General features: G+C 56.5%; 1 protein-coding gene and 1 long non-coding RNA gene across 5 annotated transcripts; one reads left to right on the forward strand and one right to left on the reverse strand.

Moving 5' to 3' along the window:
• Positions 1 to 23,495, reverse strand: PODN (podocan). 4 transcript variants are annotated; one of them, XM_070468143.1, is made up of 12 exons: positions 23,368 to 23,495; positions 22,861 to 22,954; positions 15,804 to 16,114; positions 13,964 to 14,057; positions 12,366 to 12,430; positions 10,686 to 10,795; positions 9,416 to 9,572; positions 9,016 to 9,131; positions 7,823 to 8,480; positions 4,639 to 4,787; positions 3,356 to 3,566; positions 1 to 900 (listed from the first exon to the last, which is right to left on the reverse strand). In XM_070468143.1, exons 1-11 carry the CDS (start codon positions 23,437 to 23,439, stop codon positions 3,383 to 3,385), a joined length of 2,010 nt encoding a protein of 669 aa, XP_070324244.1. In that variant the 5' UTR covers positions 23,440 to 23,495; the 3' UTR covers positions 1 to 900; positions 3,356 to 3,382. The 4 variants fall into 4 exon arrangements, with proteins under 4 accessions (XP_070324244.1, XP_070324247.1, XP_070324246.1 ...); XM_070468146.1 differs by lacking the exon at positions 22,861 to 22,954 and adding an exon at positions 16,712 to 16,848 and having other exon boundaries at positions 23,368 to 23,384; XM_070468145.1 differs by lacking the exon at positions 22,861 to 22,954 and having other exon boundaries at positions 23,368 to 23,450.
• LOC139035234 (uncharacterized) lies at positions 16,845 to 19,068 on the forward strand. Its single transcript, XR_011487867.1, has 3 exons — positions 16,845 to 17,525; positions 18,005 to 18,163; positions 18,922 to 19,068. It is a non-coding gene; the product is annotated as an uncharacterized lncRNA (long non-coding RNA).
• Positions 23,496 to 24,192: the final 697 nt, after the last annotated feature.

The raw sequence follows: 24,192 nt of genomic DNA on the forward strand, positions 1-24,192 counted from the left end.
TGCCAGACAGGGGTAATGCTTTTATATTAGTTTTTCTGTAACAAGAAAAATCAGCTTTGAAGTTTTTATCTTTTTTTTTTCCTTAAAAAAGAATTAAAAAAAAAAAAAAGGCACCCAGAACTCCCCTCAGGCCCAAAGAATAAAAAAGTTCTCTCATCGGTGCAGCTGGGCCCTTCGCTCTTGCTCCACCCAGCCCCGCCACCTCCGCCGAGCTCCAGCCCAAGACCCCAGCAGCCTCAGACCTTCCCTCTGGCCTCAGTGGGGCTCGTCCATCAAAGTTGTGTCTGGGCCCGGCCAGGGCCTGGCGGGGAATGACTGACCCGGTTTTGGGCCAAGGAAGCAGTCCTGAAGGTTCCTTCCCCAAATGGAGAGAAAGGAAGAAAACCCAGTCTGTGAGATCCAGAGGGTGCAGGCACCTGGCCGCAGACAGCATGGAGATAACTCTGTGTCTTCTCCAAGGGACAGACAGAGGGGGCAGACAGACAGACAGCGAGCTGGCCATTTCTGGCTGGGGCAAGAGCTGCTGGTGGCAGAGGCCGAGAAGAGCATGTAACTCATGTGTGTGTGTGTGTGTACATGTGTCCACGGGGCAGGGAGCAGGTACCCATGAGTGCTGGGACTGGTCAGACCCTTTGCCTCGTCTGCAGGACTCAGGGACTGAGGGCAGCATTGAGTGTGGGGCCAACATGGGGAAGTTTGGAGGACGCTGTGATGCTGGCTGTGTGTGGGTGTCTGGCTGTGGATGGACTGCAGGAAGGGGTGGGGAGGGGAGACTGGGTCCAGTCTGTTTGTGGAGTGGGGCCTGGTGGGCACTGTGCTGTGAGTGTCTGTGAGCAAGGCAGAGTGGGGGTGTGCAGGGCTCAGGCACGTGCTGCAGAAAGGCTCCAGTGGTCCGTCGTCCTGCAGAACATGCGGGCGAGTCAGGGGAGGCCAAGGCTGATCTGCCCACCAAGCCCAGCCGGGGCCAAGGGGATTAGAGCTGGGGGCCCTGGCAGGGTCAAGCAACTGCTGGCCTGAGCGGGAGTTGCCCTGGGAGTCCAGAGCCAGTGAGGGGCTCCCATGGGAGGTGCTCCTGTGGGCCTGGTGTGGACTGGAAATCTCTGGACCCCTTTGGCCTCTCCCGGAGCTGCTGACTGTGCCCAGTGTCCTCCAGAGGGGCAGATTCTCTCTACCCCAGGACCCACAGTGCCTTTCTGAGGGCCCCAGCACCCCCACTGAATGGCTAGTCACCCCAGTCACTGACCCCTGGCTCTGCCAGAGGACAACGCATGGAGATAAGGGGCTCTACCTCCAGGCCCCGGGGCCCAGGAGTCAAGAAAAGTGACTCCCGAGCACTGCCTCTGGGCCTGCCCTCCACAATCAGGTACCAAGCCCAGCACACTCACTCCTCTCTCTGCCACTGGACCCCTGTTCCCTCCTCCTTATGTCCTCCACCCATAGGATCCTCAACCCCACTCAGACTTCTCTCTGTCTCAGACCCTACTTCAATTCAACATCCTAATAGCGATCCAGCTCAGCTTACTCTGGTATCTCTCCTGACCACACCTCCCCTCCTGGCTACTCCCCACCACCATGTCCACCCTTCAACCTCCTCCCCCAGGAGACCAATCCCTCCCATCTGCACCCCTTCCCTTTTCAGCCTGGGCCCCAGCATTTGCAAGACAGCCTCTCTCTTGCCAGCACCCTCAGTTTCCTTGTTCCTTGCCTTCCTGTCTCACACTCCTGGCCAAAACCTCAGCCATGGGAGGATCCAAATGGCCATCGTCTCCACACCCACCCTGGTCTGCTGAGTATCTGCTGCACAGAGAAACCAGAAGGCTGAAGGCACCGGGTGGGTGTGACTTCACATCTAGCCACGAAGCCGCTGACCTGCGTGTGACTGTAGCCTCTGCAGAACTGACCCCCCTGCGCAAGCCAGTCTTTCCTCCTGCTTGCACAGGTGTGGCTACACCCAGCTCTCCTCTCTTATGCTTTTAACTCCTCCCTCAGCATGGGCCCCTCCCTATTGGCATTCAAACCAGCTCCATTGCTTAAAAAAGGCCCAGCAAGAACAGAACCCTGCCTGAGCTTCATGCATCCTTCCCACCACCAGCCTCACTCATCTCTTCATAATCAAGCTTCTTGACAGACTTGTCTATACTCCCTGAACCCTCTCCTTTCCAGCCACTTTCTCCACTCTCTTAGCCCCTGAAGCTGCTCCCGACAAGGTCACAGTGACCTCCCTATAGATAAGTCCAGTGGGTCCGTGGCCACGCTCAGCTCCATCATTCTCTCTGATGCGCTCACACAGCTGATTCATTCCTTCCACTTCCTGTGCACGGATGCATAACATGCATGCACATGTATATGTGTGTGTGCACATGTGCACACAAGGGCATATGTGCCTGGGGAGGCACATGTGTGTGTACTCACATGCATGCACACATGAGTATATGCAATGGTGTGCCTGTCCTGCATCTGCAAATACACAATAAAGTACATGCAAGTGTATCTGTGTGTGCACATGTGTGTGTGTGTTTGAGTGTCTGCTTTGTGCATGTGTGTGCATGTTTAGATGAGTGTGACTGTGTGCACGTTGGTGCACTCCGTGCACGTGTGATGACCCTCTGTCCTGGGCTGTCTGCAGTTCTGCCTCCCTCCCCTGGTGCTCTGTCCCCTTCCTCCTGCCGCTCCCCTCCAGCTGGCCATCCCCCTCCCTCTTCTCTCCCTGGAGAGCTCCCCCAGCCCCTCCAGTCCCCCAGGGACTGTTTCAAGGCCTACAATTCCTGGACCTCCCTCTCCAGCCAGACCTCACTCTGCAGCCCCAGATCCAAATAGCCAGTCCACCCTGGGCAGTTCCCCAGTGTCCTCCAAACTCACCGTTCCCCTCACCAGACCTGCTCCTCCAAGTATTATCATTCACCCAGAATTCCAGGCTAGAACTGGGATCTTGTCTTCTCCTTCACCCCAGGTCCAGCAGGACTAGCTGGGCCCCTCAAGTCTGCACCTCCAGACCTCCTTTCAGGCCCATCTGCTGGTCTGCAACCTCACTGCCCACCTCCAGCATCTCTGGCTTGAGTTGCAGCAGTAGCCTCCTCGTGGGACCCCGTATCCATTCCCTGCTTCCCCCCCTCCCAGTCCCATCAGGGATGCATCGCTGTGGGTCAAGGCCCTGGCATGGGCCGGCCTCCCGCTGGCATGCTATCTTCCCTGACCTCACACCCAGGGCCTGAGCACACTGAGCGCTCTAACAGAGTTGCAAAATGAACAGTGAAGCAGGGTACAGTGGGTGGAGAATGGACAGAAAGACCCTAGACTGGGGTCAGGGGCAGGAATGTGGTGAAGCAGGCTAGGGCGCCCCACACAGACCACCCACCTATGTCAGATCCGATTCACCCAGTCACTACCGCCTTTCCTCTTCCTCCTCGTCGTCATCGTCCTCCTCCTCCTCCTCTTCCTTCTCCAACCGGCCCCGGTCCTTGGAAACGTCACCAAACTCAAAGTTGCCCTCTATGTCCAAGACTTGCAGGTGCTTCAGCTTCCGGAAGGCACTCTCCACCACGGAGCCCACAGCCAGCTTGTTAAACCTGTGCAGGGCACCCATGTGAGGTCTGTGCCATTAGCCCGACAGTGTCCCCACAGTGACCCAGCCCAGAAGTGGGTTGGAAGGGACGGGCCTTCCAAGAAGACATGCAGCAAGCACAAAAGAAGGGGCTTAGGAGTCCAGGCCATCACAGGGAGCTTGAGCTATTCTGTGTGGCTACTGCAGTGGGGAAGGGTGACCCCGTACAGAGGAGAGAAGGCCTCCACCATATATGCTCTTACTATGATCTAGGGGTGGCAGACACAAGCAAGTGCTCCCTGCCGCTCGTTGGCATTAACCTGGAGGTCTGAGGATGCTCTGTGGCCAGCCGGAAGTCACCTTGGAGCTGGGTGTAGAGGGGCACAGAAAGGCCAGGGCCACAATGGGTTGGGCACGCACTTACGTTCGGGAAGGGGAAGGCTGGGCTCTGATCTCAGACCCCCTTAACTCTCTGTACCTCAGTCTCCTGCAGGAGCCGAGGCACACTGCACCCCGATGTCACCCAGCCTGGGCCTTCTGGGCCACAAAGTCCCTGGGAGTGCACATGCTGCCTTTGTCTGATCTGTCTGACTTGGAGGGGGATGGTGGGAAGAACCACCCTGGTTCTGCTCTCCTAGGGGAGCCGGGTCTCCTGCATTATCCTAAACCCCCAGAACCCAGAAAGGACCTGAACATCTGCTATCCTGGGTCTGAGGCCCAGGCCCAGCCTGTCCAGCTATGGACACAGCAGTCACCTGTGCTTTCCGGGCCTCAACTTTCCCAGCTGTAAATTGGGAAGATGCTCTCTGTGGTCCCTTCCTGCCACAGGAACATCAAGAACGCCCACAAGTTCTGCTTTTTAAAGTTTCCAAAGCCCTTTCACAAACCAGTGAACCTCACCAGGGCTGGCCAGGACTGTTTTCACCCTTGAGAGCCAAGGGAACAGGAGCTCAGTGGGGCTCTGTGATGTAACCAGGGCTCTGCTCTATGGAAGCACTGCTTCAAGCACTGACCTCTGCCTGTGAGTGGTTCCCATGGGCCCTGACTGTTCTGCTGGAGCTGGGCAGCCCCCTGAGGGGCAGGGGCAGGCCTCCTACCTGAGAAAAATCCCTTTGAGGTTGGGTGTAGAGTCAAAGGCATTGGCGGGCACGGCACTAATCTTGTTATTCTGCAGGTACAGGTACTCCAGCGACTCTGGAAGCCCCCTGGGGATCTCCGTGAGCTGATTCCCAGCAATGTCGAGCAGCTACAGGGGTGAGCAGGGCAGATACGGCACTTGACAGTTTGCCAAGCTCCCACTGACCCGGAGCATTCTAAATCTCATAACCCCGTGAGGCGGGCTCTATAACTACCCCCATTTCCAGATGGGAAAACAGAGGCTTGGAGAGGTTCAGAGATCTGTTGCAGGCCATAGGGCCTGTAAAGGCTGGAAGCCGGGGCTCGTGACTCCGAATACTTGTTCTAATTGGTGTATCTCCTACCATGCTCGTTCCACCTGGCCACATGAATTCATGGTCATAGTGTCTGGGTGCTAAAGTCCTCCCTCCTTAACTCACCTGTCACCTCCCTCAGACTAAAGACCCCAAAAGGGCAGGGACTAGGTGTCCTCCAGTCTTTAAAGTGCAACCCAATTTGCCAGATGAGGATGGGGGCGGGGCTACTCCTTTGTGGCTCTCAGGGCCATGTAGACAGGGGCCGAGGGTCAAGATTCAAGGCTCAGAGAGACCCTGGCATGGCAACCAGGCCCTAGGCTGGTCAGTGTCAGACTCACCACAGGTCTAGAGTCCAGGAAGCAGGTGGCCAGGGAAATGGGGTGGTTTTCCCAGGGAGCAGAGCACAACTGCAGCAGGAAGGAGACTTGGACATGCCCGGGCCTGGCTCACTGCCTGCACCTTGGGCTGTCAGCACCCTAGCCCTGATACACACCTGTATAGCCACGGGTGGGCTTCCATCATTTCAAGCTCCCTCCTCACCCTGACAGGATGGGGCTCAGAGCCAGGGAACTGGGGGCCATAAATCCAGATTCCAGATTCAGGGAAGCACACAATTCAGGCAACCTAGGAATCCTCCCTGTCACCTTCTCTATCAGCAGGGCTCCCTGCTCCCCACTGGGTTCCTTCCACACGAATCCAGCACTTCCTCATTCATTCTAGACCTCCTCAGTGCCCACCAGCCAGGCTGGCAGGAGAGATGGACACAAGGATCTGACAATGACAGCAGTGGAACCGGGCTGTGATAAGGCAGCCGGGGGAGGGGCCTGATCCAGCCCAATTGGGGTCGGGGGAGTAGACAGCAGCCCACACAGGTGGGAGCTCTGGAGCAGTGAGAGTCGCTGCTTGTACGAAGATCCAACAGGCTGAGGAAGATCTTCACCAGATACCCCCTTCCTGACTGGACTCACCCAGAAGGCCATTTCACCTGCCCATAGGTGGTGGCTTCCTGGTGGAGGTGACAATTGAGCTGAGTCCTAGGTAGAAGATAAGCTCTAGGAGGGCAGTGACCCTGGATTTGTGTTAATCCCCTCTAGGTCCTCAGTTCTAGAACTGGTTCTGCATGTGGTGAGGGTTCAGTACCAGCTTGTGGAATGAATGAGTGAGTAGGTGTCACTGGCTTTCCAGCCAAGGGGACAGTATAAACAAAGTCCAGGGCATCTGGGAAACCAAGAAGCTCAGCTGGGAGCAGAAGCAGGCCAGGCCCTGAAGGTCATGGCCAGGATTCTGGTCTGGGTTCTAAAGGGAAGCCACTGAAGGGTTCTGGGTGGGTGTACAGTGAGCATGTTTGGTTTTTTTTTGTTTTTGTTTTTTTGTTTGTTTGTTTGTTTTTCAAGATACCAGCTGATTGTATGTGGAAGACAGGAGTGGAGTGCTCCTAGGAAGCTGAGGACCAGGAAGAAATGGGGTGACTTGACTTTCTGATATGTCCAGTAGGATGGAAAAAAGTGGAAAGATGGGGAGACGTCATGATAGAGTGGGAAGGTTTAGTAACAATGGGCAATGGAGGTCAGACGGCGTGGAAGAGGGGGTGTCAGGGCAGCATCCACATTTCCTGTGGACACCCAGGTGGATGTCACCTCCTTCAGCGAGTTAGCCAATGCAGCAGGAGGAGCAGGTATGGAGGAGAGGGTAATAGGGTTGGGGCCCCTTAAGAACTGGCACAAGAAAGATGGGCACTGGTGGCTGGACCCTGGTGTCTGACACTCAGCAGGACTCTCTGGGTGGGGAGAGACCCTGGCTGCTCCTGTAGGACCAGCCGCCTCCCACCACTAACCCTTGGGGCTCAGCCCCACCTCCCTGTCTCCCACTCTCAGGGCCTCTCCCCTGCACTCCTCTCAGACACCCCCACCCTGACAGCTCCCCTGACAAGCATGGACTGCGTGCCTCCCACAGCCGGGGCCCTGGTCCAGCAGTGAACACAACTGACTAAAACGCCTGCGCCTTGTTCTAGCAGGAAGAGCAGGAAACAAACAAGTAAACAGATGACCTACTTTCAGAGGGAAGAAGGTTATGATGTAAAACAAAGCAGAGGAAGGTGGCAGGCAGTGAAGGAAGACCTCCCAATGAGGTGATATTTGAGCAGAGCCCTGCGGAAAAGGGCAGAGCAAGGCCTGAGGACATTTGGGAGAGGGGGGCCTGGTAAAACAGCAGAGCCTCCCAGGTTCCTTAATGAGGTTCCCCTTCAAGCCCCTCACTGGGTCGGGAGGCTTCACTTGTAACCAAGGAGGCTCAGTTCACATGGCCAGACAGCCTTCCTGTCTCAGGTTGTGGCTACAGGAGCCACAGCCACCGGTCAGTCCCAGAAGCCTCAAGTTCACTACCCTAGACTCTGCAGCCTGGTGAGGTTAGCCTGCCTCAGGCACCTGCCACCCTCCCCTCCCACAAGCCCAGCCTTCTCCAGGCATCTATCCTGTGCCCACAGGTGGGTGAGCTCCACTTTCTCATGCCACCTGAACTGTCCCTGTCCTTCAGTCCTCCTGGACAATGCCCCCCCCCCAACCTGCAGCCATGAACTTCCCTTGTCCCTACAGGATTCCGCAAGCCTGTCCCTGCAGGTGGTAAGCTCTTGCTTGCCAGCCAGCTGAACTCTGCCATGTGCTGCTGTACCATGAGCCTGCCAGATCCTTGGCATGGACCAGGCTCCGTACCGTAATACCCTGGCTGCCCAGCGGGTCCTTCTCTAGAGGCCCTGCCCTCCTGCTCCCCCCTCTCCTGGGCCCAGCAGCTGGGTGGGCTCAGGGCAGCCTGACCAGTAGTACTGTATATGGGCACGGCCCTGCCCCCTCACCTGCAGACCAGAGAGGTCGGCCCAGGCACGGGGTCCCAGGGCCCGGTTGCGCAGCCGGTTGCCGGTGAGGTAGAGCTCCCGCAGCTGGGCCATGCCGGCCAGCGCCCCACGCGCCAGGGCGACCAGCTCGTTGCGCTTGATCTTCAGCACGTGCACGTTGCGCGGCAGCCCAGGCGGCAGGGTGTGCAGCCGGTTGCCGGAGAGGTCCAGCGAGCGCAGCAGACGCAGCTTGCGGAAGGCATCGCGGTGCACCTGCGGGCTGGTGATGCGGTTGTAGCTGAGGTTGAGCTCCTCCAGGTAGTAGGTGGTGGCAAAGTCGTCGCGGCCGATGCCGGTGATCTGGTTGTGCAGGATCATGAGGGTGCGCACGCGGCGGGGCAGGCCGCTGGGCACGCGCTCCAGAGCGTTGTTGTACAGGTGCACTGTGTGCAGCCGCTTGAGGCCCTGGAAGGCCCGCGGGTGGATGCCCTGCGCGCGCAGCTGGTTGCTGTGTAGCAGCAGGTACTCGAGGCTGCGGATGGGGGTCAGCACGTCCGCGGCCACGCTCCGGATGGCGTTCTTCTCCAGGTGCAGCAGCACCAGGCTGCGCGGCAGCCCTGCCGGGACCCGCGACAGGTTGTTGCTGGACAGATCCAGGTACTCCAGGCTGGAGAGCTTCCTGGAGGGAAGCGGGGTATTAGGTCGGTGGACAAGAGCCCACGTGGCACTTGTTTCCAACATTACTCCCAAGGGAGGTGGCAGGGACTTCTTCTAACTCATCCCAGCTCTGCCACTGGCTGACTGGGGAACTCAGTCCTCTCCCAGCCTCTCAGTGGCTTGATTCAAAGATACATTGGTGTAAGAAGGATCTAGCAAGTTTCTGACACAGGATTTGTTTGAAGACTTTTAAAGCCTTTTGTCCTTTTAGGCTACCCCGGGCCTAAAAACTGAAAATAGATCTGCCTTCAACGAGAATGCTTGAGTCTCTACTTTGTACCAAGAAGCCAGCCTCTGCAAACACTTCCTTGCCTTTTTTGGGGCAGGACTTACATAGCACTATTCTTCGGGACAGAAGTGTCAGTAAAGGCACAAGCCTTAAAGTTCCTTCTCCGAGAAAACTGGCCAGGGTCAGGTGGGCAAGGGCCCAGCCAGGTGAGCCCTGGGAGGGGCCTCCCGAGTGCAGAGCTCACACTGAGGCCCAGGCAGGAGCTCACCAGAAGGTCTCATTGTCCAGGCCCTCATCAGTCAGGTAGTTGTTCTGCAGGTACAGCTCACGCAGGTTGCTCAGCTCGCTGAAGGCACCTGGTGGGATCTTCTCCAGCTTGTTGTTCTGAGAGATGGGAGGGTGGGGAGGGGGCATGAGGGACAGTCAAGGGGCAAGGACACAGCCTTGGGATGAGATATGGAGAGGGGTCTGGGGGAGCCATGGGAGGGGGCCCAAGCCTAAAGTACTCAGTGTGGGGCTGATGGCCGGGTGTCTGGGTCTCTGCTTCTCCGCAGTGGAGCCTGTGCCCCCAGCTCGTGCCCGAGGCCCCGCAGCCTCACGACTGTGCCCACGTGGGCCTGGGCTCTCCCCTGCTCGGGCAGTGCTCCTCCCTGCCCTCTCCCTCCCACCTTGAGGTGCAGCTTGTAGAGGGCGGGCGGCAGGTGCTTGGGTACATGGCGCAGGAAGTTGCTGGACAAGATGAGGATCTCAACATTGCTGGAGCCATTGAACATGTTGTCCGGCAGCCCGGCGTCCGCCAGCTTGTTGTTGTGCAGATACACGGACCTGGGGGCGAGGCTCAGGTTCTCACTCAACCATCCCTACCCAGCTCAGCTGGTGAGCCTCCAGACCTTGCTCAGGTTGGGCCTGTGGCCCAGGGCACCCTCCTCCCATCTCAACAACCTCAGACTCCACCAAATCCAGTTCCCCCTACATAGCCGAGAGGATGAAGAAACCACCCTACAAGTTAGTGGAAGAAACAAGACTTCCTGACCCCCAGTCCCTGCTTCTCCATAACCTTCAAGGTTCTCACTTGTTCCCCAAGTGATGCAGCCCTGGAGTCCCTGCCTGTCCACACAGCTGTCTCTGAGCTCTGTGGGACCTCCTGAGAATGGATCCTATCCCTGTCACCTCTTTGTCCCCAGTGCCCAGCACGGGATCTGGGTTCAGAGGAGGTGACCCCTCATTCATTCAGCAAGCATACAGTAAGTGCCCCTATGTGCCAGGACTGTTCCAGATCCTAAAGATACAGCAGTGGACAGAACCAACAAGTCCCTGCCTTCACGGAGCTAACATTCTATACGGAAGACCATGCAAAGAGAAATCCATCGGCAATACAGCTCATTCTTGCTGTATGGCCTCTCTTGGGCCTCAGTCTTCTCGTCTGTGGGACAGAGCCATACACAGCAGCACGGGCTTCTCCAGGGGATGGAGAGAATCGAGGTGACAGGTTCAGGGACAAAGTGGCATGGGAGGCCGTCAGCACTTTCTCCTCCCCAGCACCCCCTCCCCTACCCGCTCACATACCTGTGCTGTGGGGCCTCACCCAGAGCAGCCTCAGCAAGGGCAGCTCTGCCTATTGGAAGAGGCTTCCCTTCCCAGGGGCTAGGCAAGGAGGGAAATACCCTCATCTGCTCCCCACAATTCCCCAGACATCACCCTCTGTCCTCGCCTCTCGACTGACTCCTCCTCCTCCTTTAGGGGTCAGCCTTCCAGACCCTGTGCCCCTGCAGCCCTGGGTGTCTGTCACCTCAGCCCTGGGCATGGGGCATCAGGGCTGCACTGCACTACCCATCCCTCCTCTCTGGGTTGCCTGTACCCCATTCAGGGCCTGCAGCCTCTGCCTCAGCTCCTCCCCTCTCCCCAACCTAAGCCCACGGTCCCCCTCTGACCTCTGACCTCAAGTTTGGCTTCTGACCAAAGGTGAGCCCGTAGATTTTGGTGAGATAGTTGGCAGCGAAGTCCACACTGATCAGGGCATTTGGCAGGAAGCGGGGTGCCAAGGTCAGCTGGAAAAGGAAGAGTTGGGGTAGAAAGACCAGTGGAGGGTGAGAGGCCGGCTCGGAGTCACACTGCCTGCTGCTCATCTGAGCCCCTTCAGTTTGTCTCGTCTCTGCAACCAGAGCCATCTTTCTAAAGTCCCCAGTAACACAAAACCAGAACCTCTATGGCTCCCCATAGTCCTGAGCTTGACATTCAAATCTCTCCATCTTGTCCCCTGCCCTGCCCATTCTCCTGGCCTCTCCCCTCATTGCCCCTGACACTGGCCCTCTGTGCAGGCACAGTGAGCACCCACGTTTCTCCAGCCCCAGTCCACGCTATCCACCCTTCATTTATTCAACAGTACTCCCTGAAATCTGCAATGTGAAGGCAGAGTTCCAGGCCCTGGACATGTCCTAGGGAACAAGACACAGGTCCCTGCCCACACCACCCACACCAAAAGCTTACATCCTAGTGGAAAAGATGATACACAAGGAATAAAAGTATCGAGAGTGATCACTGCTGTGCCAGGAATTCAAACAGACAGAAGACAATGAACAACTTTGTGGGGTGCTTGGAGAAGAGATGACGTCACCCTAAATGCCATCTGTGTGGGAGAGTACACAGCAGGGACAGTGAGCAGAGGCCCATGCAGGACGGTCTGCCAGGTTTGGGGGTGGGAGCCAGTGGGGAGATGAGTTAAGAAAGCCAGGAGGGCCGGGGACCCAAGTCTGCAGGTCTCAGGGAGATGTGTGGGTTTATTCCTGGGCAGAGGGTGAAGCCATGGGAGGCTTTTAAGTGGGAAGGGGACGATGTAGAGCGGGAGTGGGGCAAGATTTTGAAAAGCCCCTCTGGCTGCTCTGAGGAGAAGGGCCACAGATGAGAAGGTGGGTTGTCCTATGCTGGTGGGCAGGACAGGGGGTTGGGGAGCTGTGGTGAGAGCAGATGTGGGTGAGCGAAGCACTCAGGGATTCATGGCTCTGACCAGTGGCGTTGCAGGTGGTTGGAGATGCCCCTTCCAGAGATGGAGAGACAACAGAAAGGACTGTGATGGGAGCGGGTAGTTCTATTTCTATCAAACATCCAGGGGAGATGCTGAGGAGGCAGGGGGATCTTTGAGTCTCACATGGGAGTAGGGGAAAGCCTGGAGCCCTCTGGATGTGGCCTTGAGGTAGATGGGTGTTATAGACCAAAGAGGAGATAGTCACCTTGGGAGTTTAGAGAGAAGGGCCAGGAAAGAGCCCTGCGACAGGCCAAATACTGTGAGGCTGAGTGCCTTTGTACCTTCACTCATGCTGTCGCTTTTACTGCAGTGCTCTTCCCCTTGAGGCCTCTGGCTGAAATTCCATTACCCTTCATGGCCCTTCAAATGCTATCCCTCCAATGCCCCCTCCCCATGGGGATGAGCTCTCACCCCACTATGCTGATGTAGGCCTTGGCCTCGCTCATCATCTGACCACTCTGAAGCCCTGTGTTAAAGTGTGGGGTCTGGACCATGCCTGAGCAGCAATAGGAACCCAGCAGCCGGCCCAAAAGAGGCCCTGGTGAAAGTTCCCTGAGCTCAGCCCCAGACACCCTGCCCTGCTGCGGGCCCCTCACCTTGTTATTGGCCAGGTACAGGTAATTGAGGTTGGTCAGATGCTCAAATGCCTCCTCCGGGAGCCCTTCAAAGGACAGGCATCAGTCAGAGCCCTGGATGAAGGAGACGCTACAGGGGAGCACGTGAGCACTGACCACCCCACACCCACCCCACTTGCCAGGACAGGGAGGCACTGCCTGGGGCAGATGCGGCTCTGAACCCTACCCAGCCAGTCCCGACAGGCCTGGCCAGGGCCACCCCACCCCCAGTCCCGCTCTCAGAGGCCCAGGCTCAGAAGAGTAGATGGCAAGTGTCTGCTGAGAGATGACTGATCCTTCACTTTCTCAGGGCAGCCTGGGTGGGAATGGGCACCCAAAAGATCAGTCCACAGGGCAGAGGACCTGCCAAGAAGGAGTGTGCCCCTGGGGACAGCTCCAGAGGGTCAGAGAGAATCTCCACACCCAGCCCCAGGCAGGGTAGGGCAAGGCAATGGCTTCTGAGCCCCTTCCCGCCCCCACCCTGCACCTGGCCCTCTCCTGCCCCATCTGGCATATGTGGTGTCAGAACCCAGCTGTCACTGGGAGCCCAGCCAGGCTGGCCCTTCTCCAGTCCTGAGGTCGGCCTCTGACACTTGGTTCTGATCTCCCAGACCCTCAGATCCTGGGACTCACCCAAGTATCTAACAAGAGGGAACAGTTACATAAACTGTGCAGCATCCCTCTGCGGAATACCCTGTGTCAAATGATGGCCGGGGAGAGTTTTCAGCAACATGAGAAATGCTGCTGAGCTAACTGCTAAGTGAAACAAAGCAATTATAACAGTTATAGTATCGATACTATCAGTACAGCTATGAATTAAAAACACAAAGTAAAAGGACTGGACTGGATTGTGGTGATGGCTGTACAACATATAAACTTATAAAAACTCATTAGATTGTACCTTTAAGTTGAATAAACTTTATGGTATATAAATTATGCTTTTTTTTTTTTTAATGAAAAGAAATATACCAAAATGTCAATAGTGATGAACTTCACGTGGCTCAACTGACAGAATCTGCCTGCAATGAAGGAGACCTGGGTTCAATCTCTGGGTTGGGAAGATCCCCTGGAGAAGGGAAAGGCTACCCACTCCAGTATTCTGGTCTGGAGAATTCCATGGATTGTATAGTCCATGGAGTCACAAAGAGTTGGACACAACTGAGCGATTTTCACTTTCACTTTTCAGGTGGCAGTGGCAGGATAATGAGTGGGGTTTTTTGTACTCCAATTTCTATATTTCCAAATTTTCTACTATAATTAGAAACTATTTTCATCATCAGAAAAAAAAAACTTAAAATTTGAGGATTCTACACTCTTTGATTATAAAGGCCTTCTGTGATTCCTCGGACTCTGGAGTCTGAGCTGCTCTGAAGCCTCTCCCTTGATCAGACTCCCCAGTCTCAGAAACAAACAGCAGTGGCTGTTAGGCAACCACAGGGAGCCCCTGCCATGGGTCCGGAAGCCAACCCAGCCCAGGCCTGCTCTTTCCCACATGCCAGGGTCTGGAGGGCAGGGCTTTCCCCATAGGCACCTAGTTTCCTGTCTGGGGTCCCAGCCCCCAGCCCTGGGCGATCTCTCACCTCGGGAAGTCAGGCGGTTGTTCTGGAGGTTCAGCGTCTCCAGCCGATGCAGCCGGGAGAGCTCCCTGGGGTAGATCTTCTCCAGCTGGTTGTTCTAGGGGGAGAGAGGTGGGGATGGTGAGGAGGCAACACCAGGGGGTACCCAGGGCTCCTGCCCCATTAGATGCCTGCACCCACCTCAGTCCATTCCCAGGAGCCAGTCCCTCTGTTGGGCCCCTCCCCTGGCATTCTGTCCCATGGTGGACAGCCCCTGGGGACTAGCTCTGAGCCAGGCCCAGGTGCGGCTGTTACAGGCACAGCAGTAACCACAGCAGAGGTGTGGGCCCCCTTGTAAGAGGCAGGCGTACACACACACACACACACACACACACACACACACACACACACAGATATCCACAGGCAGTTCAAACTTAGAATGCTGTCTTCCCTCCAGAACTGTTCCCACTTAGTGACAGGTGTCCCCAGCCCATTCTCCCCTTCCCCAAGCCAGAAACCCACTTTTGGTTCCTGGCCCAGTGGATCCCATTTCCCCTTGGGATGCTTTACAACCTGGGTCAGGTAGCACCTCCTCCAGAAGCCTTCCTGGGTTGGATTGGGGGCTGGACTAGGAGCTGCTCTGGCCTCACAGCACTAGTCCTTCCATCTCTGTCTGTTCTTTCTACCTGTTTAGGTCTCTGCCTCCCAGAGAGACAGTGAGCACCTCCCAGCAATACATGTCCTAGACCTCCCTACTTGCCCAGAAGCCCACACAGGACCAGAAGCATAGAGCTGGTACACAGGAGCTACTTGGTGAATGAACCAACAGTAAGTCCTGTCCTCAGCTTGCCTCTTTCCCTCAGGGGCTACCTTGGTCTTGGGCTCCCACCACCACCAGTGCAGACCCGTGGGGGCTGCGTGACCATGGGCTGGTCACTATCCTACTCTGGGCCTGGTCTCCTCCGGGCTGGTCACTGTCCTGCTCTGGGCCTGGTCTCCTCCGGGCTGGTCACTGTCCTGCTCTGGGCCTGGTCTCCTCCGGGCTGGTCACTGTCCTGCTCTGGGCCTGGTCTCCTCCGGGCTGGTCACTGTCCTGCTCTGGGCCTGGTCTCCTCCGGGCTGGTCACTGTCCTGCTCTGGGCTGGGCCTGGTCTCCTCCGGGCTGGTCACTGTCCTGCTCTGGGCCTGGTCTCCTCCGGGCTGGTCACTGTCCTGCTCTGGGCCTGGTCTCCTCCGGGCTGGTCACTGTCCTGCTCTGGGCCTGGTCTCCTCCGGGCTGGTCACTGTCCTACTCTGGGCCTGGTCTCCTCTGGAAACAGGGGCAGCAGCCCCTCCCTGTCCCTCAGGGTTACACGAGGGTGATTACGGTCACATCAGTGCCCCCAGAGTTCCCATCTGGAATGCTGTGTCCCACTTCCGGAGGTTCTGAAATCTAGATGGGGCCTCAGCTGGGGAGAGCACTGGACCCCCCAGGGTGCTCTTCAGGGGTCTCCTGTGTGTTCACTTTTCTGGTCCGTAATGGTATCTGGGGTACCCTGTCTTCCCAGAGGGTCAGCTGAGGGCGGGTCTGTGTCGGATCTCAGACAGGTCCTGACTCTACTGACAGCCTCAACCCAGACTCCTCCCAGGAGACAAAGCAGGTCGTAACATCACAGTGCTCTGTGCCGGGGATGTCAGAGCCAGGATGCCCCTGGTGGAGCCATCCTTTTGTTTGACCTGCCCTCGCGCCCTGCGTCTGGAGGGTGGGAGGCCATGGGCAAAGACCATGGTGGGGGTTGCGGGGGGGAGGAGTTCCGGGATGGGAGCCACCATGTGCGGGCAGCCTCCGGCGACCGTGACCGTTGGCACAGCGCCGCAGCCTCACCTGCAAGGACAGATGGTTAGTGTGCTCGGGCAGGTCCCCCGGGAACTCGCGCAGGTCGATGCCGCCGCAGTCCACGACCCCCTCCTGGGAGCAGGCGCAGTCTCGAGGGCAGTCGATGGTGGCTGGGCCGCGCCCGGGCTCCTCGGGGCTCAAGACTAGCACCGGCTCCTCCTCTGAGAATTCATTCTCTTCGGGGCTCAGGCTGCGGGCGCCGCTTCGGCCAAACCCCGGGGTCCTGGCAGCGAGCACCACTCCCAGCTGCCGCGGCAACAGCAGCAGGAGCAGCAGCGCCCAGCCCTGGGCCATGGTGCCTGCAGGAGGGGTCAGTTCGGACTCACCCGGAGGCCGGGGCTGACAACCTATCAGGTAGCACGGCCAAGGGACTAGGGCCCGTGGAAGTCATGCTGGGGCCTTCCAGGCCACGGGGCAGAGCCCCTCTGGACCCTGTCCTCCGCACACGCCTGCTCTGCTGGCTGCTGCCCTCCCATCCACACCCCCTTATCAGCTCTGCCCTCCGGCAGCGCGGGGAGGGGGGACAGGTGAGCTGAATCCCTGTCCTTAAGCAGATCTGCGAAACCCTGGATCTGGGGAACCCTCTCTGGGCCCGGGCTCAAGGGATCTGTACCCTCATTTCACAGAAAGGAAAGCTGAGGCCTGGGAAGAACTTGGACTTTCAGGGCTTAGCTTGGACTTGGCTGAGCTCTCGCTGTCCTGGCACAGGCAGTGCTGGGGTCGGGGGGCGGGGGGTGGGGCGGGGAGGGGGGCTGTCCTTCGTGGAGCAGCCACAGGTCATGGTGGGCCAGCAATAGGTCTGGGACACCACAGGTCTGAGGTGTCCCAGCACCTCAGATTGCCATTCCAGGATCTTCAGGACTTGGCCCGGCCTCTCTTCCGGCTCCCACACTCACCTGCCCTGCTTATTGTCTGTCTTGTGTTCCTCCCTCCAGGCCTTCCCAGTGCTGTTCCTTCTGCCTAGAAGGCCACTCCTCCACCTCTCTTGTGCAATCAGGAGTTTCTCCAAGAACTAACGCCAGTGTTAGGTCCCCTGGAATATGAGATGCCCCGGGGCTCTGTATCACTTTGTTCCCCCAGGGCTTGGCATGAGTTGAAAATGTGATGTTTTGTGTTTCTCCCACACAGGGCTATGAGCCATTCTCTGTCCCTGTGTGCTGGGCACAGAGTAGTCATTAGTGAATGGAGCTGCTACTGCCTGAAAAACCCTCAAGTCTTGTCTCTGGTATTTGCACCCTCAGCTGCCCTTACCTGAACCTACAGTGCTCATGTGATCAACTGCCACCTGCAAGAGACCTCTCCCCAGCACGGTCCCTAAGGCAGCAAAGAGAAGGTAGAGGCATGGCCTTAGGCCATTGAGGAAGATGCTGGGATTCCATCATCCAGGCAGCCATGGGCATGGCTTAGCTCTGGGCTGGTCCCTGGAGTTCCCTTTAAGAGACTCACTTAGCAAACATCTCTGGGGTGTGGTAAGCTGGGACAAGCGGTCACTCTGGTACACGGACTCTGGAGTCATACACACCCAGGTGAGGTCCCCCTTTACTGCTTGGTGACTCTGACCTTGCTGAGCCGGTTTCCTCATCTTACATTGCAGATAAGAGATCTAACCTCACAACTCCTGGAGGGAGTCAGCAAGAGAGCAGATGCAAAGCCCCCGGCACCCATTGGGTGATGAGGCTGCTCCTACTATTGTGATGCCTACGAATGCAGGTACACGACAGGCGTCCAAGCCTGGGCACACCCACTCTGCAGCCTGAGCATCTCTTCCCACCATGAGCCCAGGGATCACAGCCCGGTTGTTCGAAGGCTCTGACGAGATGCTGGGTCTGGGAGGTTGAGCAAACAGGGAGCTTGATGATGATACCGGTGTCTGGTTAAGCAGGCATGCTCTGAGCCAGAGAGCCGGGGCTGTGAGCGCTGCTCTAGTCCTCGTCAGTCCTGTGACTCTGTGCAAGCTTTGCCACCCTCTAAACCTCACATTCCTCTCCATCCAACTGGGTGGCCTCAGAGCTCTCCTACTGGGGAGACTGTGAGAGTCAGTGGGATGCAGGTACTGCACACAGTAAGTGCTCAATAAATGTTAGCTCCCTGATAGTTAGCTCCACTATAATATCCGATCCATGGGCACTGTTGATGTCTCAACCACAACACTGTCTGCTTCAGAACCCCCCTGTTTCTTCCCCTTCCAGTGAGTAGCTCCTGATTGTGCCTTCCTGGTCCAGTGCTAAGCCCACCTCCTCACTGAAGATTTGCACATTCCATTCTTCAGCTAATTCTGCTGCTCCATGGCTGCTGCGGTATTTCAGACACTGCTTTGCCTCACTCGTTGGTTCAGCCAGCTCTCGAAGGTGAGGCCCCACCTAGCCCTGTGCTAGACCCGGAGAATACAGGTAAAGTAGATAAGGTCCCTGCCCTTAGTCTCCAGAAGGCAGCAGACCCCAGTAAAATAACCACTGCCTACCAGCTTACATGAGCCCTGTAAAAGGTTCATGAGGCCCCAGAAAGAAAGCTGTGAGGAGAGAGAAGGCTGGCAGCCAGGCTAGCTTGACCCCATAGGTAGGTCCACAAGGCCTCAGCAGTCAGGCCCCTGAGGCAGCAGAGAACCAGGGGGCCCAAGTACACATGGCTCTCAGGCTCTATCAGCAGCAGCAGTGGATGCATGCTACAGCCTGGCCCTGCCTGCCCTACCACACCCCTCTGCCTCGCACCCTGACCAAATGGGCAATAAATCCTTGGCCAGTCTACTGATCGTCATTCCCAGGGCACGTTATAACTCTCCAGCTATCTCAACAGCTTCCAGCCCCTGGAGCCACCTGCATTAGACCTGAGTCTCCCTAGCCTGCCTGCCGCCTGTCTGACCCCACTGCAGATCCAGACTCTGGGAGGCGAAGTATGGGCATAGGCCCAGGCCCCAGATTCAATCAGAGCAGGAGGCCAAGAAGAAGGATCCTCCCCATAAATCTTGTACACTCACTAGACCAGCTAATTCTCCTCTTTCACCTTCAGTTTTGCATCTGTAAGGATCTGTACACTCTATCTATATAAATATTTAATTTATATGAACATTATGAAGCAGATTGAAAATGTTATCACCCCTACTTTATAGATAAGCAGCTGAGACCCAACAGGGTTGGCCAATATAACACAGCTGTTAAGTGGCAAGGCCAAGGTCCCAGCCTGGGTCTTAACCACAAAGCCATGGAGCCCTTCCCTGGGCCAAGCACAGCTGGGCACTGAGGACCCAAACAAGTGAGTCAGGTATGTCTGCTGCCCTTAAAAACCTCATATGGGTACTGCTCAATATAGTGGCTGCATGTGGCTAACAGTACTTGAAATGTGGCTACACTAAATTGAGAGGTGCTATAAGTATAAAATGTAATATATATGGATTTCAAACTACAAAAATGTAAAATATCTCATTAATATTAATAACATAAAATATCTCATTTATTTTTTATAGTATTATGGGACAATATTTTGCATATTTTGAGCTAAATTATTAAAATTTTGCCTGTTTCTATCATATATTAACACATATATATAGAATCTAGAAAGATGGTACTGATGAACCTATTTGCAGGATAGTAATGGAGAGTCCCTTGGACTGACTGCAAGGCGATCCAACCAGTCCATCCTAAAGGAGATCAGTCCTGGGTGTTCATTGGAAGGACTGATGTTGAAGCTGAAACTCCAATACTTTGGCCACCTGATATGAAGAGCTGACTCATTGGAAAAGACCCTAACACTGGAAAAGATTGAGGGCAGGAGGAGAAGGGGACGACAGAGGATGAGATGGTTGGATGGCATTGCCGACTCAATGGACATGGGTTTGGGTGAACTCCGGGAGTTGGTGGTAGACAGGGAGGCCTGGCGTGCTGCGGTTCATGGGGTCGCAAAAAGTCAGACATGACTGAGCAACAGAACTGAACTGAACTGAACTGAACGGAGATGCAGACATAGAGAACAAACTTGTGGACACTGTGGGGGAAGGAGAGGATGGGATGAATAGAGAGAGTAGCATTGAAACATATACAATATCATATGTAAAATAGATGTCAGGGTGGGAATTTGCTATATGACGCAGGGAGCTCAAACCCAGTTCTCTGTGACTACCTAGAGGGGTGGGACAGGGTGGGAGGTGGGAGGGAGGTTCAAGAGGGAAGGCACATATTTATTCATGTTGCTATATGGCAGAAACTAATACAATATTGTAAGGCAATTATCCTCCAGTTAAAAATAAATTAATTACTTTTTTAAAAATGCTTTGCCTGTTTCATTTTACTCTTTTTAACATGACTTCTAGAAAATTTTATGTCACACACATGGCTTACATTGGTGGTTCTCATATTTCTGCTGGTCAGCGCTGGTCTAGACATTTTGTGTAAATTGAGTATTATAATACCACTGTCATCAGAGGTGTGATAGAGGGAACCTAGAGTCCACAGGGGCCCAGAGGAGGCCTAAGTATGCCTGAGGCCAAGAAGACAAGAAAAAGCAATGCTTTATCTAGCCATGAAGGATGACTATCAGGCAAAAGGAAATGGGTGATACAAGCAAGGGCATCAGTGTGTGCAAAGGCCCTGGGGCAAGAGTACCCATGTGACCTCTACAAAGCTCACTAGAGTGTCTGGTGGGCGTTGGAGGACTGGGCAATGGCCATAGTCCAAGCCAAGAAAAAAGTCAAAAGCTAGATTAGGAAGAGTATCCCTTATCTTTGGAGAGATGAGAGGTTATTGAAGAACTGGAGTGTGGAATAGGCAGGCTTATGGAGGGACCAGCGGGGAGCTCACAGAGGCTGTGCAGTGCTGCAGGCAAGGGGTAATAAGACTGGTCTAGGTGGGAGGAGCTGCTGAACTGCAGGATGGAGAGGAAGAGGTGGTTTCAAGGGAGTGGGAGCAGTAACAGACAAGGCTTGGAGAGTGGTGGCCCCAGTTCTGGGTCCCCCTTCTTCCAGCTTGGCCAGCCACCCTCAGGGCCTTGGGATCCTGGGTAGCTCCAGTTCCACCACCTCATTTGCCTGTGACTTTGGTGACATCACTGACCCATCTGAGTCTCAATTTTTTTGTTTTGTCTCTCTAAGAATGTGGAGCAAAATAAGCCCCCAAGTCCCTCTTTTGTGCTGAGCCATGTTGGAGCTGTGTGTGGAAGAACAGCCTTTCGAGGCTTTGGAAGTCCCCAGAGTGAGCTGTCCTGATGAGCAGAGCTCACACTGTTGGGCGAGAGGGACAGTTCAGTCTGTGGGAGTTGTTCCAATTTGAACTGCTGGATGAGTCGCTTCAGTGCTCTGAGCCTCTGTTTACTAGTCTAGGCAATGAGATAAGAGCTCCTCATGAGGAGTCAGTGAAAAGACATGCCCAGCTGATGCTGGCACCCAGCAAGTGCAACATGCTTGGGGTTACTGTTACTGTGGAAATAGCTGGAACCCACTGTCACCCACCCACCCACCCCTACCCAACCCCACCCCCCCGGAACCAAACCTTAAGGCCCAGAACCGCTTAAATGAGGGGTTAAGGCAGGACTAGAAGAAGGAAGGTGAAAGGAGATCCAAATCAGGAGGTCAATCCTCAGCCCAGCACCACCTCCCTCCTCCACTCAAATTCAGTAAAGATTTGCTGAGCATCTGCTCTGTGCTGGGCCCCAACAGCTGTATCTTACTGACCACAACAGAAATCCCAAGACTAAGAGTTAGTCTTCCTACTTTGCAGAGGAGAAAGCTAAAGCACAAAGAAGCTCCCACTGCTGCCCATCCCCAGCAAGCTGCTACTCTAATGCCTTTGCCTTGGGAAGCCGCTCCTGCTGGGTTAGGGAGTTCTGTGATGCTCCCGCAGCTCCCTTCAGGGCTCAGCTGAGCTTTCCCTGACTCCCTAGGCAAGGAGCAGGTGCTCAGGAAATGTTTGCTGAATGAAGGAATGTGTTTGTGAAAGGCAGAGTTGGAAAGATCTACAATATTATTATCTGTCTGATTTCCTCAGTTTACTGATTAGTGTTTTAAAGGCAAGGCCAGGATTAGATTTTGTGTCTTCTGACTCCTGCTCAGAGCTTTGGGCCGGTCCTGAAGACTGAGTAGGGAATTCTGGTGGATGAACGGGAGGAAACGGCACTCAAGGCAGAGGGCAAGTCATGAGCAAAGGCACAATGTGCGGAGGGTAAAGAGGGAGGTGTGTTTAAGGAAGGGTAAACAGGAAAGGGAGAGACAAGTTTCCAAGGGCATCAGGCACTTAAAGGGTTGCTGATAGGGAGCTATCAAGGGTTCTAAGCAGATCATGGTCAGAGCTCTTATACAGGACTCTACCAGGCCTAAAGGTGAAACCATTAAGTCACCCCTGTCCCAAGATTCAGATAGAAGGGACAAAGATGCTCCCTCAAGATTTCATGAAAGCATTCATGTGAATCTGACATTTCTTAACTTGAATAGGCTGGCCCTGGACCCTAAAAGGGGACATGACCTCCCAGGGGCTCCCAGTGGGGCCTTCTGTAGCTGGGTTGACCACAGCATCACTTTCCAGGACCAGCCTGAAGTCCAAGGGTAGACGCTCCAGTTTGTGTGGCCCTCCATCTTTCCGTGATGCTCTGCAAGGTGCAGGGTGCGCATCCTTCTGTGCATCCCAGACTCGGATCCGGACGATCATTGCCGCAAGCACGCTTGCGTCTGCTCCTCTCCTGAACTTCAGGCTGCAGCTACCGCTCAGCCCCAGCCCCGGAGGCCACCAGCAGCTCGCCGCCACCCCCTCTTCCACCTGACGGCGCATCAGGTATTCTAATGCCGGATCGCATCCCCCGCCCAGGCCAGCCTGGAGGTTTAAGGACCTGCAGCCTGGGAGCTTTGAGCGCCTCCGCCGGGGCGCGCCGGCCTCGCCCCTGACTGCACTCCGCCGCTATCCCCCAACCCCCTTCTCAGTCCCGCGGTCCCAGCGGGGAGGCACCCGGATAGACAAACAGACACCAGGGCCCCAGCTGAGAGCTCTGGCTCCGCGACTGCGCGGCGCGGGGCTGAGGAGTCAAGCCCAGAGCGGGCTGGGACAGGGACGCGCGGGCTCCGCCTCACCTGTCCGCGCGTCCTGGGAGCAGATCTCTGCCCCGCTACAGCCCTCAGTTTCTCTGTCTGTAAAGGGGTCGAAGAGTGGGCTACCTGGGATGATCTGACGTGGAAAAACACGGGCATGCTCAGCGATCAGGCTCCAAGTACAGGACTCTACCCTCCCGGGCTCCACCTGCCCCCTGCGTTCCCTGTCGCCTGCCCGCGTCCTTCCACTCCCCCCTCCCATCCGCCCGCAGATTCTTTCCAGATGTGCGCAGCGGGAGGGGCCGGGGCTGGGACCAGCCTCCCGCCGGAGATGAGAACAGGCCCCTGCCGGCTCGGGATCGCGGAGGGTCGCGCCCCCTGAGGCAGATCTCTTCGGCTGCGCCCTCCGCGTAGGGCTCTGACTGAGGGGGCGAGATGCGTGGCCCCGCCTGGCCAGCTGCTGGGGCCACCGCACCAGGGCGGGAAGTCCGAGTCCGCTGCCCAGCCAGGTCCCGGCCCTCGGCCCACCCGGCCGCCTGCGCCCGGTACCTGCTGCGCCCCGCCGGCCGACCGCGTTCTCCAGAGTCTCGGCTGCGCTCCGCGGGCGTGGGCTCCTTCCATTCAAGTCGAGCCGTGCGCTCGGCGACCGACGCAAGTTTTGTTGTGGGTTCTCTCCTCCCCGCCTCTCCCCCGCCCCCACCCCCCCGCGTGCATCTGCTGGACGCCGGCCTCCTCCGGACACAGGCGTAGGGTCCCGGCAGGCGCGGGCCAGGGAGGGCCTGCCCCTCCCAGCGTTGGACCGGTCTGAGCCCCACTTCCCCCGGAGGAAGAGGCGCCGCACAGACCCCTCACCCCTCTCCGCCCTGGCGGGGCCGCCGTACCACGCCCCCACCCCTCTCTAGGAGACTGGGAAGGCGGGGTGCCTAGCCCGCGACGCTTCCTAGTTCCCAGCTTTCCCAAGTGGAACCGGACCCCCTCCAGGCCCCAGCACCTGAAGGGCGGGCGGGAGAGAGGGCCCCTTCCACCAAGTGCGTCTGAGTTCTACCTCCCTCCCCGCAGAGGATTTTGCAACCGCTCCAGGCAAGAGTACCTTTCCGTTCACTCTCCTACCTTGGGGTCCTGGGCCGTGGCTAACTGGGCAGCGAGCCAAGGCACTGCTGTGCCCCTTCCCGGAAAAGTTCCCCCCCCCCCCCACAACCCTCCACCCCCACACCCAGGCCCTGCGCCCACAGCCTGGTGAGCCTTGAAGGACGATAAATTGGGCTGAGAGTAGGGTGCCTGGGAATCCCAGTCGCAGAGAGACTAAGGGGGTGAGCCGTGAGCCCTCGTGGCACCATACTGCTCCCAGGAGCTGAGGACGTTTCCAAGTCAAGG

This window comes from Odocoileus virginianus, chromosome 5, assembly GCF_023699985.2.
Source record: "Odocoileus virginianus isolate 20LAN1187 ecotype Illinois chromosome 5, Ovbor_1.2, whole genome shotgun sequence".
Taxonomy (NCBI): domain Eukaryota; kingdom Metazoa; phylum Chordata; class Mammalia; order Artiodactyla; family Cervidae; genus Odocoileus; species Odocoileus virginianus.

Coding starts and splice junctions, on each gene's coding strand:
- PODN (XM_070468143.1), bottom strand. CDS start 23,439: ATGGAAGGAGCCCACGCCCGCGGAGCGCAGCCGAGACTCTGGAGAACG. Junction 22,955..23,367: donor CGGCCGGCGGGGCGCAGCAG/GTACCGGGCGCA, acceptor TTTCCACGTCAG/ATCATCCCAGGTAGCCCACT. Junction 12,431..13,963: donor CAACCGCCTGACTTCCCGAG/GTGAGAGATCGC, acceptor TGTCCTTTGAAG/GGCTCCCGGAGGAGGCATTT.